Raw genomic sequence first — 20,163 nt, 5'->3', positions numbered from 1 at the left:
GCGTGGGAGAAACAATATGGGAAATAATAAGATTGTTTGGAGCGAGAACACCCAACATCGTTGGATTGCAATTTGAAGTCCAACAGCCAAACATCCATAGTAAATACATAAAAATTATTCACTCAGATGTAAATAAACAAAATTCTATTTTACCCCTAGCACGCCCTGTACCATACCCACATTTCCCATTTTTTAGAAATCTATAAGCAGCAAAATACTAAATTACAATAAAAAAGAAAAAAGGAAAAACAAAAGAAAAGTGGTGAAAAAGTAGGGTTCCATTCCCCGGCCTCGCCCTCACGCTAGTCGCCCACACGCAACCGATATATTCCCCACCCAGCCGAGCCCAGCCGTCCAGCCGAGAGACCGCGTGCGAACCAAGCAGACCCGAGCAGCGAAGCAGCGAAGCGAAGTCGTCGCCGGAGCAGGAGCAGGAGGAGAGAGCGCGGAGCAAGATGTCGTGGCAGGCGTACGTCGACGACCACCTGCTGTGCGAGATCGACGGCCAGCACCTCACCGCCGCCGCCATCATCGGCCACGACGGCAGCGTCTGGGCGCAGTCCCCGACCTTCCCCCAGGTACCTCTCTCCCCTTTATCTCTGCCCGCTCTACTTGTCACCTCTGTTTTCTGCTCCTGCGCTGATCTAGATCCGAGAGACTCTAGATCTGCCCCCGCCGCCATCTGCTCGCCGCGGGCACCGGCCGGATCGGGGGCAGGGGAGGTCCGGATCTTGGCCTCATAGGGGAGATGTGGATCCAAGTCCTCCTCATCGTGGTTCAGTGGTTGCTGCTGCTGGTGCTTCCGTGGGCGTTTGATGTGAATATAGTTGAGTTTAAGCTTGATGATGTGTGTGTAGTAGATTTAGGGATGGCAGGATTGTGTTCGTTGGCGTATGAAATTGATCCGGTTGGTCGCTCTATTAGACTTTATTCAACTCATGAAATTATGCTATTGTCAGAAGTCGAATTGGCCCGACAGCAAGCTTGGAGCAATCGATTTACATGTAAAATCAGAGAGTGGCTGCTAGAGGCCCACCAAAGACTGCACGCAGCATAAGTTTCAGCCTACATAGTGTCAACTGTGACTAGAAGTACATAGTTTTAGCTTTCATTAGATGATGATTCGCTTGCTGCTCTGATGCCCCTCTCGTGTGACCAGTTAAATTCAAAAGTAGCTTTCACTTGGGAAATTAGTGTTTTGTGTCGCATGTTTGATCACACCTTGTGGCCTGCATTGTTCCATAGGTCTAGTGCCTAGCCAAGGAAATCGTGTAGTTTGCAAAAGATCTTGCTATACTTAGCCAGTTGGCTTCATCATGGTGTTTTCATGCACTTTGGCTGTGTGATGCTTTGAACATTCGCTCACCAGCAGAGACTGAATTTAGAATGGTATCCTTATATGTAGGGTGTCTTAGTATCATCAATTGTTACATCCTTGGGTTCACAATATCTATCTCTCTGTTTTTTTTCCCGCATTCTCTTATCCCTGTGTTCTCATGTTCATGTTTCCTTCTTCTTGTTGCAGTACAAGCCTGAGGAGATTGTTGCCATCATGAAGGACTTTGACGAACCTGGTACTCTTGCACCAACTGGTCTTTTCCTTGGAGGCACAAAATACATGGTGATCCAAGGTGAACCTGGTGCTGTCATCCGAGGAAAGAAGGTACAGTTTGGAACAGATTGTCTATGATATCAGCAATGCTTTCTGCCTTTGTGTATGCTTGTGTTAATTTTACCCAAAAAAACTCAATTCATATGTCCAATGCCATAGTTCTTAATCTGATATGGATCAACTTGTAGAAGTATTAAAGAAGGATATATTGTATCAGATATGCCCTGGATGCATGAGCATGTTGCTTTTCATGTTCATGGTCTATGCATTTTGTGGTTCCATTTGTTGTCGGTAAATCAGGGCTGCAGCCATTAACTAAGCAAATGAATGTGCAACACAGAACACCATTTGGTAGCAGTGAATCCTTAGACTGTCACCCTACTGGATATCCAATCTACTCTGGAGTGGTATCTCCTGTGATATAAGAAATATTCACACTTCACTTCCAGATCTCAGTAAACATGTAAAAAACACACACCTTACATTGCTCTTTGATTTACCCCTGTTGTTTTCATATTCCTTGCAGGGCACTGGAGGCATCACTGTCAAGAAGACCACCTTGGCCTTGATTATTGGTATCTATGATGAGCCAATGACTCCAGGGCAATGCAATATGGTGGTGGAGAGGCTCGGTGATTACCTGCTCGAGCAGGGTTTCTAAGTTTGTCATATGCTATTTTGGTCATTTGGCACTTAAGTTTGCACCTCATTTGGTTCAGTAATCTGTGGGCTTGCGCATCTACTTGGCATATCGCATTATATGCATGCAGTGAATAATTAGCTTGGGTTTGTTGGTTGGTAACAATGTTGGGAAAAGGATTTGAATTGGGGTTTATGTTTGGCCTCGCGTCATATCAAACTCAGCTGCTGTTTCACTGAGTAATGTACATTTCCCTGGTCATGGTACTTGTGGACTCTGCTGCTTTATGGAGATGAATGCATTTTACTGAATGGCCCTGGCTTTCTGTTGGATTGTTCTTCTTCCCGTAGTCGATTTTCGCTCGCTCTCATCGGTGCACGGTGCTCTAGTTGCACTAGAACAGTGATCAGTTAGAAAAAGGAAGAAAAATGTTATTGCAATAGTATAGTTCTGTTGTGAAATTGAGATATCGCACTTCCTTTGTTTCAACGTTTCAAATTGTAGAGTGTTTTAGCTTTTTTAGTTTTATAGATATTACTATAGATATTATTCCGCCGATCCAAATTACAATTCATTTTAGTTTTTGTAGATACGTCATTTTTGCTATGCACCTGACATATGTATATATCTAGAAACGTAGCAAAAGTGATGTATCTAGAATAGATACGTAGCAAAAGTGATGTATCTAGAATAGATACGTAGCAAAAGTGATGTATCTAGAAAAGTCAAAATAAATTATAATTTGTGACGGAGGGAGTATTATGCATTTGGACATACACTATTCAGGTGCATAGCAAAAATTATGCACATTCAGATTCAGCAACAGCGTTTGTTTATCTTGTTATCCCGTGATATGAAAGAGAACGCCTTCTATTATTTTGTCCAGGAAATTATGAATGGAACGCATGATTGCCCCTCGTGGTCACGTGCTAATCCCGCCGTTTTTTCTGCAAAGCGCGCGTCTACGCTTGAGCTGGCTTAAGGTCGTTGGAATTGGACTAGTCATCGACGGAACAAATTCAGCAACAGCATTTGTGTTAGTAAGCGTGTAACTGTTGCACCTATGTAATACAATCTCTAGAAAAACTTTTGACAGATTTTAAAAGGCACCTAGAAGTGCTGTATCTGTGCTAGCTCTTGTCGACCTTACATTTTGTTTGACATCGATTGCCCATCGTCGTAGAGCTAATGACATGACTCTCGTATGCATTTTCTGTAACCACTTCCACTTGACCACTTGGGACCTAAAAAGATCGTGAAATTCAGATTTTTATGATGCCACTTGCGCCCTGGAAAGATCACGAAAGACGCCGGAAAAAAGGCGAAATTTGGCGCAGACGCCGGCAGGTGCAAGTCGGCGTCGGCCGCCGGCCGGGAGCAACGTGCCGACATCGCGCGGGACGCGGAGGCGTAGCGCCTCCGCCCACTCCTCTGCACTGCAGTCCGCCCCGCCCAGCAGCCTCGGCTAGCTGACGCCTCCCCCGCCTCTGCGTGCGCTTTGACCACCGTCCACCGCTTCGTCTCCTTCTCCTCGTCCCCCCGACCCCCTCCTCTTGCTCACCACTTCACCAGCCCGCCACCGAAAGCAACCACACCCCACCACGGGATTAAACAAAGCGCTCTCCGCACCGCATCCAATCAACGCAGCGGCGCACTCGCACCTCGCAACCGTATCCCCCTCCTCCCCCCTCGCTTAAAGCCGAGCCCGATCCAACCAATCCCGTCCAGCTGAATCCCCCTCGCCGTCGTCGCCGCCGCCGCCCTCTTCTTCTACTTCTTCCTCTAAAACCCTAGCGGGAGCGGGGGATGAAGATCCAGTGCAACGCGTGCGGGGCCGCGGAGGCGCGGGTGCTGTGCTGCGCGGACGAGGCGGCGCTCTGCGCCGCCTGCGACGAGGAGGTGCACGCCGCCAACAAGCTCGCCGGGAAGCACCAGCGGGTGCCGCTCCTCTCGGACGCCGACGCCGCCGCCGGGCCCACGGCCGCAGCGGCGGCGCCCGCCGTGCCCAAGTGCGACATCTGCCAGGTCAGTCCCCCCCTCCCACCCGGGGTCCTGTTCCTCCGTTCCTGTAGCTCTTGATTGGGGTCCCTTCATTTCTGTTGGACTGTTGCTCAGTTGGGTGGGTGGGTGGGTGGGTGGTTTGGAGTTGCCGCGCAGTAGCTGGTATGCAGGAAAATTTGGAACTAGCTGGCAGGGAATTTGGAACTGATTCGAAGCCATCAGTGTACAGCTTAGCTAGACGATTTGGTTAGTGAATTGAATGATTGAATACGCGGTAGAAGCAAACCTCCTGTTGATGCTTCAATCTGTAGCAAACTGCCTTGGGGGTGTTTGGATACACCTCCTAAAGTTTAGTACCCGTCACATCATATGTTTGATACTAATTAGGAGTATTAAACATAGATTATCTACAAAACCCATTGCACAGATGGAGTCTAATTCGCGAGATGAATCTATTAAGCCTAATTAGTCCATGATTTGACAATGTGTTGCTACAGTAAACATGTGCTAATCATGGATTAATTAGGCTCAATAGATTTGTCTCGCGAATTAGTATAGGGGTTTTGCAATTAGTTTTATAATTAGCTCATGTTTAATCCTTCTAATTAGCATCCGAACATCCGATCTGACACTCCTAAAGTTTAGCACCTCGTATCTAAACACCCCCAGCTTCCCTTGGAATGCAAAGTGCTAGGCGCAACTGCTATGTCATATACGTTTATGATCTGACCGTAATTGGAGAACAGTGAGTTCATTTCTAGCTCCCAGAGGCTTTCCTTATCCCAAGAAAGGTATCATGATGTGATCTGCCTCTGTTCCTCTAGGATTTATAATTATGAAGAGACTGGCTTGGCTACTGTAATGGTGTGCCACTCCTGGGGACCCAAATAATCACATATCCATTCCTTTATACAGAGAAATTTCAAACTGACACATGATTATTGCACTAAACAATTCATTAGCTAGTGATGTGGTGCCGAACATTTATAAGTAGAAAGTCTGGTGTTATGTGTTTCGCTTATTAATTCCACATACTCCAAGATCCTTCACTACCATTTGGTTTCATTTGTGGCTTAGATGCTCATTGGTAACTTTTCATTCAAATTGACCTTGGAAGTGATAGGTTGCGTTCTGGTGGTATAAATTGTTAATTGTGGTGATATGCTAGTGCTAGTGCGTGGTGCTTGGTGAAGAAGCAGAGGCAAAGGGGCTTATGCATTTGCTCTATAGTTGGTCAAACTTATCTTCCCGCAGGCTGCAGTCAAAGGGGATTAAGTTCCCGTCCATGATAATCTAATATTAGAAGGTGTAATTGTTGATTGAGAGAGCACTGCAAATTATCTCTTGGGACATATTTGCACAGAGTAGTTAATTATAAATTCAAATGAACAAACCAGGGAATGATGTGCCCTTACTTGTGGTTGAATTAATGCTATGGAGAGGTTGTGCTCGAAGATGAAAGTTATTATAGACTGAAGCTCTCATTTTGTTACTTCTTTGATCATGTCCCAATACAATTTACATATACCTCTATTCTGGTAATTGCTTACTTTAAGAAAAGCAGTCTAATACTTCATTGATGCATTAATTTTTTAATGCTTTAAAGTTTACACACATCAGTTTGTAACCATCAGCAGCAGCAACAAAGCCCTTTTAATCCCAAGCAAGTTGGGTCAGGGTAGAGATGAAACCCATATGAGCCACCAACAAAAGGAAAAACTTATATACAAGCATAAAAATGCATTAATAATAGGGAGGGGAATTATTAATGTCGACTAGAGTTGATCATGCTGTCCTGCATGGGTCCATGTATGAGCATGCCTGCTTCGCGATACTGCCTGGGTTACTGAGCATGTGCATGCACATGCAGTCTCAGTTTGCATTTCCACCCTTGTTTCGATGAAATGGATAAGCATTCAATCCGGTAGTTCCTGATAGAGGAAAATGTGCACTAGAAATGGTCCAGGCCTCTTGGGTAGCTTTGTTAGGCCACAATGTAATTGTTACTGGGATCGACATTTATGATGGTCCAGGAGATGATGATGAATATGTCCATGAAGAATGACTTAAAATTTTTACCTTGCCTTTTGAATCGTAGATAATACTTAAGGGTTCTTGTTGGGTGCCTTTTACTTCATAGCCTGTTGTGCTTATGAGGATTGAATCACCATATGAATGTTGAGTCAACTATATTTTACTATTTTAGTTGTTTGAGCTATGATCCAGTCTGGATAATTTTGATTTGGATAATTGGATATTATAATGACTGTATGATGTACTTAGCTGCTGCATCATAATTTTCTTTGTGTTCTACTGTTTTCTACTGCAAGAGATTTCTCATGTTTATCCTTATTGCAGGAGGCTTCTGGATACTTCTTCTGCCTAGAGGATCGTGCACTACTTTGTAGAGATTGTGATGTTGCTATACACACAGTAAATTCATTTGTTTCGGTGCATCAGAGATTCCTGCTAACTGGAGTTCAGGTGGGCCTTGATCCTGCCGATCCAGTTCCACCTGTTGCTGATAAGCATGTTAATGCCGCTGGTGGGTCGGCACATCAACCAGCAAAACATCTGCCAAGGAGAAGCCCAACGGTTCAATTTTCAGGTGAAGGCAGTGCTTCTGTTCCCAGCAAAAATGTAACAAATGGAGGCTATGCACGACAGAATTCTGTTCCAACGGCCAAGACAGGAGTGGTTGATTGGACGATGCACAATAGTGCAATTCAATCAGTAGAATCTCCGCCTAAATACATGTCAGAGGAAAGTCCAACACTTCTGCAATCTAGCCAGACCACAGCCTTCTCCAACCAAATTAACAGTGATAGTGATCGAGCCTACAACTTGCCATTCTCAGGTGGCAATGGGTCAGATAGCCTACCAGACTGGCCTGTGGATGAGTTCTTCAATAACTCAGAATATAGTCCCAACTTCAGCTTTGTGGAGCATGGTTCTTCTAAGGCAAGTTACCATATTATACACTTCCTGTTTTGCCTCTCGTCTCTCAATGTCGTTATAATCTTCTGGTCAATTTTTTTTGGATTGCAGATGAAGATAGAGAGCATTTATTGTTTCCATGATACAAAAATTTCATTATTCCATTGTCAATGGTTGATTAGCTTGGTGCATTTAAATATAGAACCTTTTACAGATTGTTGTTGTAACCATGTTTAAGAGCTTAAGAGTGACATTCTTTCTGTCATTTATTTGAAGAACATTAATGCACGAGATTGTTTTGAAGCTTAATCTGGCCTTTTAATAATTAGCTGATGGTGAACCTATAAGTTTCAGACTTGTGCTACCAACTGCTAGGTTTAGTCACTAGATTTGTTGACTGTTACTCTAGTGAAGAAGACTGGCTCTTTGTTATTGTCTAGGCTGAGTGTATTGTGACATGATGAAGGTCAAGGTTTTGATGTACTCCCTCTGTTCCAAATTATAGGTCGTTTTAGCTTTTTTTAGATGCATACTCCGATTTTACTTTGTATGTAGATATAGCGTATATCTTGGTGCATAGCAAAAGCTATGTACCATAATTTGGGAAGGACGGAGTAGCATACATTTGTTCACTCATGTTGTGGCCCTAGTTAACCGTCCACCATGGCAGTTCACTTGAAATCCTTGAAAGCCAGACTATTAAATGCATCTTCTTACTGGACAAACTGTTGTATGGTGACACTAATCTTTTTCTGTCAATTTCTGGTTTTACAGAGTGACAATGCTAAGCTGGGGAGTGCTGGGGGATCTCCACAATGCCGTCTAGCTGAAGGCTTTGTTGCTGAGGAACTATTAGGCCAGGTGCCTGGATTGGTCAACGATGAATATATGAGCCGAGTACCTGAGAATTCATGGACAGTACCCGAGGTTCCCTCGCCACCAACAGCCTCGGGACTCAATTGGCATGGGAATTTGCACTTCCCTGCATATGACAGCACCATGTTCGTTCCTGAAATCTCCTCCCTCCAGGGCTCTCAAAATCAATTCGCTGTACCTTGTGGTTTCAAGCGCCCGAGGAGACAGTATTGAGTGACAACAAGAGCACTAGAAACCACTTGTCTATTTTAGGCATCTTGAGCAAGGCCTCTTTGCTGGGCCAAATGACGAAAAAACATCAGGACTGGGTGATCATTCGAAGTTCAACCCAATTATTCAGTAGCCAGGTTTAAAGTGTGTTGTAATGCCTCAATGTTGTTCATGTTCCAAAGATTCGAGCTTCACTAGCGAATTGTAGTTTGTGTATATAGCGAAATAAAGAGGAGCACCAGTAACATCATAATTAGTGGCGCATGAAGTTCTTTCTCCAAGTTTCTGCTCCCTTTTCGGTTTTGGTTGAAAGGGACACCGGTCATCAGGGAATGCTCAGTTTTGCTGGTACTCTTGCTGCCTTGCTGGTAATCAGTTTGGATGAAAATGATTTGGTCGAGAATTCAAAGCAAGTTTTTGTACGCAGCTACTCCTTTTACGTGTCCATCGTTTTTTCCCCTGCAAATTACAACAATTCGTCTAAAATTCAAATGTTTAAACTGTGCTAAATACAGTCTGTGAAAATGATGAAAATTTACAGATATTAGTTTATTTTTCAAAATTTGGAGAAATTCTTGCGTGGTTGCAAATGTGGCACACGCATTTTCTAGTTCTAGCAAAAAAAAAAAACCCTTGACTTCGGGCAACTCTTTATCTTACCTGAGCCGTTCGATTGCCCACCCAATGGTTCGTGTGATTTGCGGGTTGCGGCCGACGCTTGTAGCAAGGGAAACCCGATTTTGTCCACACCGTCGTCCAGAACCTCTGAATAGTGAATCCGCCGGTGCTCCGGAAGCCGCGGGAAGCGCCGCGCACGATGCTCCGCCGCGCCCTCCTCTCCTCCGCCTCCACACGCCACGGCGGGGCACAAATCCCGAACCCCAGCCACTCGCCTCCCCAGGCCCTCCTTCTTCAATGGCGCCGTCACGCCTCCGTTGCCTCCTCCTCGGCCCCGCCGCAACCGCCGCCGCCTCCTCCTCCATCTCCGCCTCGTGGTCCGTCGCGGCCGGGCGGAGGCGGTCCCAGCGTCTCGTCGCTGAACCCCGCCGAGGTCGCCAAGTTCGCCGCCATCGCGGAGACCTGGTGAGAGTGAGATCCCTCCCTCCTTTTTGCCTGCACGACGAACTCCCGTGCTTCTCCTAAATGCTTTGATGAAATTTTGAGCGGGTGTTTGCTTGGTCGACGGCATGTTTGCCCCCGTACGCGTGTGTATTTAAGGATGGTGGTGAACAGGTCCTGTAGCATGAGAACCAAGCACTGGAGTTTGACAGACTAGTTGGCCTTTGAATAGAACCTTTCTCATCAGATTTAGGGAGAAGGTCTCCCGCTGCGATGGACACTGTGTGAGATTGCTATTGGCATGGCAACTGTAACTAGATTTTGGTTCTCACATGCAGCCATGAAATGGTTCAAATAAAGTTCTAAATGAAGAGAACCAGGAATACCAACATCTGTGCCATCCTTCATTTATTTGCTGCCTTTGGGACAATGATACTATCTATAGTCAGTGTTGTTGAATCGGCACACATGTTTGTGAATACTGCAAGCTACTTTCAAGGAAACATGCAAATTACACTTGAGTGAGATGGGACTGTTCAGCTAACACTGTAGGTTGTTCTAGATCGCAAAAGGAATGCTAAAACTGGTAGGAACTACAAGTATCCCCTTTGCATGTTATTGCTTATTGATGACGGTGCTATTTCTGCAATAAACAGGTGGGATTCAAACGGCCCATTCAAACCTTTGCATTTGATGAATCCAACCCGACTGTCTTTTATCCGCTCCACACTTTGTAGGCATTTCAGGTACATTTCAACACCCCTTGAGCTTATTCATTTTTTTCTGATACCAGAATGAACCGCCAAAATAAATGTACATGAAGTATACTGCCACAGTATATATATTGGCAATAATGTTTCCTTTGTGGCACATCTTACCATCTTGAAGACAAAAGTTGATTATTTCATGCTGCTTGTGAATAGAATCTCCACTCATGGTGTTCCTGGTTTACATAGGCAGTGCCTTTATATTGGATTGGTTTCTTGACTGAGCTAGTGAATTACTCTGCTGTAGTATGTTTGGGCTACAACTTTTTTGTTTGGACTATAAAGTGATACATCTTAAGAAGCAATACATACTATTAATTTGTTCATTTTAGCTAACTGCGGAAGTGTGCATATTTGTACGTCCAGGAGGGATTCATATTCATCTAAGCCACTCGAAGGTCTCAAAGTTATTGATGTTGGATGTGGAGGTGGCATTCTGTCAGAGGTTGAAAGCTTCTCTCCGTCAACCATTTATGTGAATCATTACCTTCTGGCACTTAATGTAGTAAAATGACAGTTATTTTTTATGAAGGGATAAGTGTGTGGCTCATTCGGCAATAGTTACAGATTATAGAAATGGATGGTGATATCTAATAGTTGGCCTTTTGCTTATCGGTTTATTTGTGATCCTATTTTGTGCAATAGAGCCATATCTTTATACTACTTAAAGATTGAGTTGGTGGTGTTGATAATAGGTTCTCTCCTTCCACCTTGGATGTTAGCCCTTTGTGGATTGATTTTATGCGTGCATGAACATTGCTCCTTTTGAGGATGTCTTTGTAGAATAGGATTATTAGGACTTTTCACATGTACTCATGTGGGTTATTATATAATTCTTTGTGGCTTGCTGATTGGTCTAAATTTCATACGTAATTTCCAGATTTAGGCTGGGGGTAGAATTGAACTTTAATGTTACTTATTTGAAATCTGTTTGAATGGAGGGCAAGCTGGATAAAAATTCAGGTTGAGATTATTGTCACATGTACATAATAATCTTTTACCAATGGGCATTTTGACTTAGTTGACTTTCTTAAACTAATGAAACTCCAAAAGCATTCACCTTGCCTATCCTAAAGTCAGAGTCAAGCTTACTTATGTGGAATTCAATAATTTATTGTCTTATTTATGTTCCTACTCTTTGGAGAAATGCAGAAAAGTGTTCCTTATTTCCATTTTTAAATGGCTTTATGATTTAGGATGCAAACATCAATGCTTTTTAATTCAGCTCAGGAACATTCTACTGCTATTGCTAATTAATTTAATAAATTTGTAAAGCAGGCATAATATATGATAACTAGATTTGTTCAAAAGTGATGCAATAATCCCTTTTGGGTGTTTCCAGTAGAATATTGCACTGTAAGAGGCATTTCTTCTGCCCTTTATTTTTTGATGGATCTGGAAAAGAATAATAACATAATTGTATCTTGGTGCTGGATGGCAGCCTCTTGCTCGGATGGGAGCTACAGTTACTGCTATTGATGCTGTTGACAAGAATATAAAGATTGCAAGTATTCACGCGGTATGTGCAAACTCTTGATCATGCAAATGAGGTGTATGTAGATGTGTTTGTTTTTTCTGGGGAGTCAATTTTAGATCTTAAGCACAATATTCGTAACTTAAGTATTCCTTCAGTCAATGATTCTTGGTTCTTATGTTCTCAGGCATCTGATCCGACAACTGCTTCCATTGAGTATTGCTGCACAACAGCTGGTGCCTCCCTCCCTCCCTCCTGATCTCTAAATTATTATTATGTTGAACAACATTCTTTTGAAGGGTACCTCCATTATATGGTTGTATAACAGCATTTACCTTCTTCATTTCTGCTGAACAATGATAGAGGAGCTGCTGCATTGACCCTGGCAGTTCTTTTCATTGACACTGTAGTGTGATGTAAAAATAATTTTTTGGAGAGTGATGTCCTTAGTTCACATATGTGGATTAAACAGTGTGGATTGTTCTCTGTAAACTTTGTTAATCCTTAACGTGGTTAAAATATTGATAACTATATGTTAGAATTAACTATACTATAAAGGAAGAGCATCACCGTTCTAGTTTTAACAAGAGAACAAATTTGGATTTCTAACTAATTGACCCCTGATATTTCTTATGACCATGAGTCCATGACTGAAGCAAAACTTATATGAAAATTGTTTACATGCAGAGGAACTGGTAAAAGAGAAAAGGCTGTTTGATGCTGTAATTTCTCTTGAGGTACGCATATTTTTTGTTCCATCAGTATCCATCCTCCTTAAAAAAAGTATGGAAGAGCCTTGGTTTGAATGATACTGAAAAAGATACCTTGGTGGTTCTCTATTTTATTGCATAGAGCTTTCCATTTGTGCTATCTTTTCTCTGATTGAGAGTTTGATCTATTAGAAATATAGATCATACGGTGTCAGTACTTTTGCATGCATTAATTATTTAGTGGTTTATTCTTGTATCAGTCCAGTCATAAGGTTAGGTAATGCTATTTGTTTCATGTACATCTGGATATTGGTGCCGTGTGTACATCAACACATAAGTGGTCTATGAGAAACTTACGAAATCTATGACAGATTTAGCATATGAGCTCATCCTGAACAATAGAATCTTTAAATCACGCCACACTGCCCTTTTTTCAGGCTTATTTGATGTACAGCTTTGTTAACTGATGTACTTTGGATCTGGAATATGGGTTGAACTTTGTATATTTTACAGGTGATTGAGCATGTCGCTAATCCTTTAGAGTTCTGCGAGTCTCTCTCGGCTTTGACAGTTCCTAATGGTGCCACTGTGGTTTCCACAATCAACCGGTCAATGAGAGCATATGCCACCGCAATAGTTGCTGCTGAGTATATCCTCAGATGGGTTAGTATGTAGCCCTCTTTCATGTTTTAGCTTCGTTTCCTGAAATTGACAAATTTATAGTTGGGCAGCCCGTTGTGTTGCAGAAATATGCTAGCTTCTGAAGTCTTGACTCTTGAGAGTGCAACTTACAGTTCCAACCTTTTCTAACAGCTAATGCTTCTTAAGAACTTGAGCTATAACAAATCAGTTATTTCCTTCCCAACAAATGATTCTACGTACCGTACATATAGAGAATGCCTCTTGCTTTGTAGCTAGCTACTCCTGCAGTGTTGTCAGAACTAGGGGCTTATACCCATAAACCAGTCGGTGTAATCAAAATTTGTCAGGTTCACTGGAGATTTCTTAATGATATAATGAAGAAAACCTGTGAATTAAACCGGTAACTGTTCTGAAATCAAGGTCAGGCCAGTTCTGGTTTCTGGGCTGATTCCTGATTTTGTTACCTTGGTCATGATCCATTAATGGGCCTAACGGTTGAAATCTTCAGTGAACCATTCTATGCTATGACGTTTCAACAATTATACTGGCATAGATTTGCTTAAGGTGAAGTACTAGTGCAGCTTAAGATTGATTTTGCATTCTGAGTTTTGTACTTATGCAGCTTCCTAAAGGCACACATGAGTGGTCCAAACTAGTGACCCCTAAGGAGCTTGCCCTAATGCTGCAAAAGGCTTCTGTTTCTGTAAGTCTTCGATCACGATAACATGCTGATTTATTTATTTATTTATGAAGTTATGTTGCTGATAGCTGGGCATCTATCCCCAGGTCGAAGAGATGGCAGGATTTGTTTGTAATCCATTGACTGGAGAGTGGTCCCTGTCAGATGATATCAGTGTGAACTATATTGCTTTTGGCGTCAAGAAAAGCGAAACACCGTTAACAGATGGCACCGAAGCAAGGTTATCATAGTTGGACAGAAACTAATTGACCTTGAGCTATCGTGCATTTTTTTTTTTTTGAAGACAACCAAGTCACTTGAATAGTACTACTGCTGTGTATGCAACCAAATAGCAGAAGAGAATTTTCCCTGTTGTTTTCCGTTTTTGCCTCGGGGGGTGTGGAGAGGAAGCCCCATTTGCGAAGTTGAGGTAAGACAAGTCGCTAACATGTAGATCTAGCTCTGTTCAGTTTGATTGATTGTAATACGAGCATGTTTCAGACAGTTTTCTCAATTCAGACAGTTTTCTCATGTTTTCTCAAGAAGAGTTTTCTCAGTTTCTGCTCTTGAAGTGTGAATACTGAAAGCAGCTGACACCAGAGCATTTGTTACGAGTCTGAATATTGATTGAAAGCTGATGCCCTTTCATCGAAACCTGAGCGGGCACACAGCAGCACGTGGTCATTTTTTTTTTGAGGAAACAGCACGTGGTCAATTAGAGTAACGTTTAGGAATTCCTTTAAAAATCAAAACAAATATAGTATTATAGTTGAGCTGTTACAAAAAGGCGCATAGATGGGAAAAAAAAAAGGTGGACCGACAGAACTGAAACAGCCAGAGCAAAATTGAGCCTACATGTATGGGCCTGTAAACAGGCCTAGGCCCACAAAAGGCCATGCAACCTTAATGGGCCCCAAGAACTGTCAGTCTATTCGGCCTTCACACGATTTTATAGCATTCTCTTTTTTTTTTGCGAAAATATTTTATAGCATTCTTGGTTGACATGGATATTTATTTATTTAGAACCTTGCTTTCATGTGTGATCGAAGATTCCTGAGTTGATATATATTTTTTCATTTCACAACAAATGATCACGCAAGGAACAGTAACATAGACAAAGTCAAAAGAAATTTGAACACGTTAAGAGGCCCTGTCAGAAGAAAACCGCCAGTCGTCTTGTGGAGTGATCATTCTGCTGGGCGTATCAAGCGCCCGCTCTTCTCGGCTCCCCACCTCATTCAAGAGCTCGGCGATCCTCGCATCCCTTTGATCGAAGTAAACGAATTCCGACTGGAGCTGCTCGCCGCCGACCGAGACTGCAAGACCAGGGCCGAAGGTGTTATTCCAGTACCGGAACGGTATTGTCGCGCCATTGACATCTTTGCCGGCGTTGGTGTGGTAGCTCCCCGTCGCCGGGTGCAGGATCCTGCTCGATCTGCCCTCGCAGAGGGAGCAACGGCCAAGGTGATGAGCAGAGAGTGCCACGGGGCGGCAGAACGCCGGCTTCGACTCGTCCATGCGGCGGTCCCGTATGGAGTAGTCCAGGCGTGTGCCGAGCCGCCCGAATTCCGCGAAGAAGAGCGTTTGCCGGCGGTCACCGTGGTGGTGGTGGTCGTCGGGGATCGCGCTTGCGGCCAGGAAGTTGACGTGGTAGCAGGGCGCGCCAAGTGAGCATCGATCAGCCACTGCCAAGCCGCAGACGACACCCAAATCGTACCTTGGTTCCTGTAGTATAACAATGATCCACAAAAATCATCTTAGCAAGAGGTATGATATAGATGAACACACACAACACGTACAAGAATGCAGAACGAAGAATTCGTATACGTACCTTGGGATGGGATGCCGCATAGCGGTGTAGCAACTCATCGAGCACCCCGCGAATGAAGCGCAGCAGCTCGTTGAAGGCTTCCTTCTTGGACGCCAGCGTCCTCGAGGCCTCGGGGCTCAGCTCGGGGACCAACGACGACGCGGGGGAGGAGGGATGCCACCCACGCAGCAGCTCGTAGATCTCCTCGATGCTGGCACCGGAGAGCACCGTTGTTGTACGGGGCTTCAGCAGGGAGCGCAAGCGATCCAGCTGCTCCGGCGCAAGAGACGCGAGGAACTTCCCCAGAGCCAGGGGTTGGGGGTGCTTGGCGGCCTCCGCCGCTGTGGCGAACAGCAGGTTGCCTTGAGTCGACGACGACAACAGTGCTTCGAGCATAGCGGTCTGCAGGACGTCGTTGTCGGAGAGGTCACAGCTCGCGTAGCAAAGGTACTCGATGGCTTCGTGCTCGGAGAGGAGAGCTGCGGCGCAGACCAAGGCGACTAGGCCATCCAGGGAGCGCCGCTCCACGCGGAGCAAGCAGCGGTTGTCAAGGATCTCTCCTTCAGCAGCAGCAGCAGCAGCAGGAGGTGGAGGGAAGGTGATGTCGTACCATATGGAGTTGAGGATAATGTTGGAGACGGGGTCCAGGAGGCCGTAGCAGTGGCCGGCCAACATGAGGCCACGGATGTGCCGACGGGCGGTGGCCGTTGGCAGCCGTGCAAGCGCCTCGACCAGGCACAGCCTGAGGCACCGGATGTACTCGCAGTCGCCCTGCTGGCTCGTCGGCGCTGGTCCCTGCCTGCGCCGGGGCACCGTAGACATGGACTGCAAGCAGCAAGACAATCTGGATGCCATGTCCTCGGGGCACCGCAAGGCGGTGAGGTGCACAACAGGCGGACTAGCATCACCACCGGTGCCGGCAAAATCTAGTTCCTCGTTTGACCGCCACCGCATCAGGCGCAGCAGCTTATTGATGTCACCTCGGCCGAGCGTTTGCCTCCGCAGCAGCGGCGCAGTGGCCTCCTCGAGCAAGTCGCGGGGCTACCGAGAAGTGGCCAGCAGGAGGAGGTCGTCCACGGGCGTCCAGAGCTTGATCTCGAGCGCGGCGAGCTTGAGAGCGGCAAGCATCCTGTTGTTGCTGAGGTCGGAGAAGACACAAGGCTGGGTCGTCGGGGCGGCGAAGCGATCGTGATGGACGAGGTGGACGGCTAGAGTGAGGTCCATGGCGGCCAACCTCAGGTACCGCGCCGCCTGCGCCCTGCTGAGGTAGCGGAAGTAGTTCTCCATGAATTCGGTGAGCCCATCCATGGCCTCGATGCAGGCGGACTGTAGCCACTGCTTTCGGAAGGATGCCATGTCGATGCTTTCCTGGATCTGGTTCAGCCTCTCCTCCCTCTGCTGCTCGTAACCGGACAAGCGGGCGCGGCGTGCCAGCTCCTCCGCGGGAGGACGCTCGAGGCGGTCCAGGTAGGAGACCGCGTTGAGGACAACGTTGGAGACGGGGTCCAGGACGCCCAAGCATTCGCCGCCGCCGACAACGCACCTGAGGAGGACGGGCATCTCTTCCACGGGGAGCAGGTCGACCGCCTGCAGGATGATATCCTCCACAGTGCTGCGCGGCGCCACCGCCGGCGGGTACTCCCATTGGTGGAAACAGGAGGATTGGCCTCGCCGCGGGAACCGAAGGACGCCGCCGAGCGACATGGCAGAGATCACAAGTTCGCCACAGACGAGGCTTGAGGGCCGATTGCTATTTTAAACTGCAACAAGGTACTAGGTGAGTAAAATTTCCCGGGAAGGATCGGTATAGAAATAGATTGCTACTCCCTCCATCCCATGTTACAAGTCGCTTTGACTTTTTAGGTACATCCACTTTGCTATGCATCTAGACATATTGTTATATCTATATACATAGCAAAGTGAATGTATCAAAAAAATCAAAGCGACTTATAATTTGGGATGAATGGAGTATTTAACTACAGACAGATACGTATTCGATTCGTTTACAGGAGGGATTCGAAGTCTTTACGGGAGGGATTCCAAGTCCGATTCGTTTGTTTCCTAGCTAAAGGCCCACCTGATCAGCTGTTTTCAGGCAGAGAGTTTCCTAGTCTTATAAGGGCTACCGCGTTCTTTTCTACCTATAGCTATATTAATTAATTACAAGTGAAAATCCATCCACTAAGATGGATCCGTTTTATTAACAAGAGAATTCTAAGGTTTGTGATGACGTAAATAAAATGGCAACATCATTCAGGATGGTCCGAATCAAAGCTTCCACTCACATAATTGGCATTGTATTGTAAAGATGTTGCTTTTATGGTATGTATATAGTTGAGTCCGTTAATGTGCCTGCAAGCACAAAGAATTAAAGAAAGGAACATGTCGGCCTTGTATTGGTTGGATCTGTTGATCAGGTTGCGTTGCAAGTCAGGTTTGAGTCAGTTAGTTGAACTCTCAAATTTCATTACCCATCCCATGGAAAATCCCAATCCCCACTAACAAGTTTAGCCAAGAGAATCTAATTAAGTCCACACATCTAAACTCGCATTCTGTTCTCTGTTTCCCTGTTTCCCTCAAACCAAGCGCAATGGCGATTCCATGTAATACCCTGAATTGACTGCTTGCTGCCGATCCAATTCAGGGCTGTGTTCATGTGTGATCAGCAGGTGATCCTTGTGGGTGCATTAGTTTACCAAATGCAGAAGAACTAGGGCTTGGTGCGCCAAAAGCAGATTGAAGCCTAAATTGTTGATTGGTTAATCTGACACCTGGATATACACCCGTACTGTATAGCTGTTATTTTGGCAGAGTTATTAACCATTATAAATACCACTGCTTGCTGCTGTCCTAAATGTTGATCCTAAATGTTCAAACGAGACACAAAACTTTTAGTGCTTGGTTACTGCAGTTCGTACTATATGAAATAAATAAAGACAATTTCAGACGTAGATGTCAGGTGCTTTAGCATTATCAACCTGGGCAGCATGAGCCTTTCTGTGTCTGCTCAATGTGGTGCCTCTGTGACCCCCACATGCTAGAGGGAGGAAGTGAGGCAACCATGGGATGGGGTGGAGATTTCAGGAAGAGGGGTTGGAAAGAAGGGTGCAAATAGGTCGATTTGGTGCATATGTGCAGACATGTTAACCTCACAATGGGACCCTTCTATACCCAGATTTTGTAACATCATATCTCCAAATTGCAGTATTTGAGGTGGCATGTATCTGAAGTTCTAAACTTTTCTCTTTCTTAAAAACAAAAATGGATGGTAGTCAGATCCTTAACAATTTTCAATAAATGAAACAACCTTGAGAGATTAGGTATATGGTATCGAACACATCTTAGCATGCAAGCATATATTAGAATTTATAACTGTTACCTTACCTTGCCTTCACGAATTATGGATCAAATGTAGGCAGGCTCAAAGGTTTGAAACTATTTTTATTTTCAGAACAGTAACACTGCCAAAAATAGACCATATCAGACGACAGAAATAAGACTCAAATTTAGTCTAGCTAAAAATGAAAATAGGTCACCTTAACTGTAACTGCATCCCAGTACGAAAAAGTTATGATTCTTGAGCAATTCAGCAGGTAGCTAAGGAAACACCACCTAGCATTCATCGCTCAGACTCCATCCCGGTATTTCTCTACGAAGACAGAACAGAAGGCAGTTATTTAGATGGATGATGACCACTGAGATGTGCACTATGATGGAGAATCTGGAGCATCCAGAAGAAAATGTACTGTATTGTTGCATTCTAGCTTAGGAAGACGGAAACAATAACGCAAACTAACAGCGGCAGTAACATATACTGAATGAAGTCACGCACGGTTCAAGCTAGATCTCCGGAAGGGGAGCGAGTGTCAATTATGTCAATGTAAGCAATTTAACATTGGTTTTGAAGCTTTTGTTTTGATTATGTTGACTAATGTAAGCAATTACATTTACATGAATTTTGTAGCGCCTAACGCTTGGACCTTTGCATGATCTTGCCACATTTTTATCTGTTTCTAGGGGTCCGTTTGGTTTTGGAACCATGTGGGTTGGGTTGGAACCGACCCACTTTTCTGGGTTGGAGTCAACCCATCTCTTGTTTGATTGGAGGGATAGGTTGGACCCAATTTTTTGTTTGGTTGAGCTGGTTGAGTGGGTTGGGATGGATATCTGTTTAACACCGTTAGTTGTGGACCCCACCTGTCAGCCATGGGGCCCACCTGTCAACCTCTCTTTTTTTTTCCCAACCTTCCATCTTCTTCCCCGCAAGTCCTTCCCCACCGAGGGGAGCTCGCGCCAGCAGTCCTCCTCCCTGCCGCCGGTGGTCCGCCCCCCTGCGCCGCCTCATCCCTGCCACCGGAGGTCCTCCTCCCCCACCGAGCTCGCCCGGCCGCGGCGGGGCTCGAGCTCGCCCGGCGCACCTTCCCGTCGCGTCGGCATCGGGCGGGCGGAGGGCGGCGCCGGCGTCGGGTGGGCGGTGCGAGTGGAGGGCGGCGGCGGAGGGCGGGCGGAGGGCGCCGTCGGTGCGCGGCCGGACGAGCGCGAGAAGAAACGGACGCGGACGCCGTTCAAGTGGGTCGGGGTGATTCCTTATTTTTTGAGGAATCAGATGAACCCGGATCTACGAGAAATATTCCTCTACTGGGTTGGACCTAACCCCCACCCTCTCCAACCAAACATGGGTCGAAGTGGGTCGGCTCCAACCCAACCCACTTCGATCCGAGAACCAAACACTACCTAGCAGTAGCT

At 45.4% G+C, this 20,163-nt stretch overlaps 4 protein-coding genes across 4 annotated transcripts; 3 read left to right on the top strand and 1 right to left on the bottom strand.

The window, feature by feature from the left end:
• The first annotated feature begins 341 nt into the window (after nt 1–341).
• Nucleotides 342–2,563, top strand: LOC117853253 (profilin LP04). The gene is made up of 3 exons (XM_034735641.2): nt 342–578; nt 1,526–1,663; nt 2,139–2,563. Exons 1-3 carry the CDS (start codon nt 456–458, stop codon nt 2,271–2,273), a joined length of 396 nt encoding a protein of 131 aa, XP_034591532.1. The 5' UTR covers nt 342–455; the 3' UTR covers nt 2,274–2,563.
• Nucleotides 2,564–3,683: 1,120 nt separating this feature from the next.
• LOC117853251 (B-box zinc finger protein 22) lies at nt 3,684–8,529 on the top strand. Its single transcript, XM_034735638.2, has 3 exons — nt 3,684–4,277; nt 6,612–7,214; nt 7,965–8,529. The coding sequence occupies exons 1-3, from the start codon at nt 4,059–4,061 to the stop codon at nt 8,277–8,279; spliced, it is 1,137 nt and encodes a 378-aa protein (XP_034591529.1). The 5' UTR covers nt 3,684–4,058; the 3' UTR covers nt 8,280–8,529.
• A 425-nt stretch (nt 8,530–8,954) lies between these two features.
• On the top strand, nt 8,955–14,138 carry LOC117853252 (ubiquinone biosynthesis O-methyltransferase, mitochondrial). The gene is made up of 9 exons (XM_034735639.2): nt 8,955–9,359; nt 9,992–10,081; nt 10,469–10,547; nt 11,544–11,621; nt 11,764–11,812; nt 12,264–12,313; nt 12,800–12,949; nt 13,551–13,631; nt 13,715–14,138. The coding sequence occupies exons 1-9, from the start codon at nt 9,094–9,096 to the stop codon at nt 13,856–13,858; spliced, it is 987 nt and encodes a 328-aa protein (XP_034591530.1). The 5' UTR covers nt 8,955–9,093; the 3' UTR covers nt 13,859–14,138.
• Nucleotides 13,858–16,398, bottom strand: LOC117853250 (uncharacterized). Its single transcript, XM_034735637.2, has 2 exons — nt 15,439–16,398; nt 13,858–15,332 (listed from the first exon to the last, which is right to left on the bottom strand). The coding sequence occupies exons 1-2, from the start codon at nt 16,369–16,371 to the stop codon at nt 14,748–14,750; spliced, it is 1,518 nt and encodes a 505-aa protein (XP_034591528.1). The 5' UTR covers nt 16,372–16,398; the 3' UTR covers nt 13,858–14,747.
• Between the last annotated feature and the right edge of the window lie 3,765 nt (nt 16,399–20,163).

The sequence above is a fragment of the Setaria viridis genome, chromosome 4 (genome assembly GCF_005286985.2).
Source record: "Setaria viridis chromosome 4, Setaria_viridis_v4.0, whole genome shotgun sequence".
NCBI lineage: Eukaryota > Viridiplantae > Streptophyta > Magnoliopsida > Poales > Poaceae > Setaria > Setaria viridis.
Note: the sequence above shows the minus strand (reverse complement) of the source record. Positions and strands in the feature narration are given on the sequence as shown.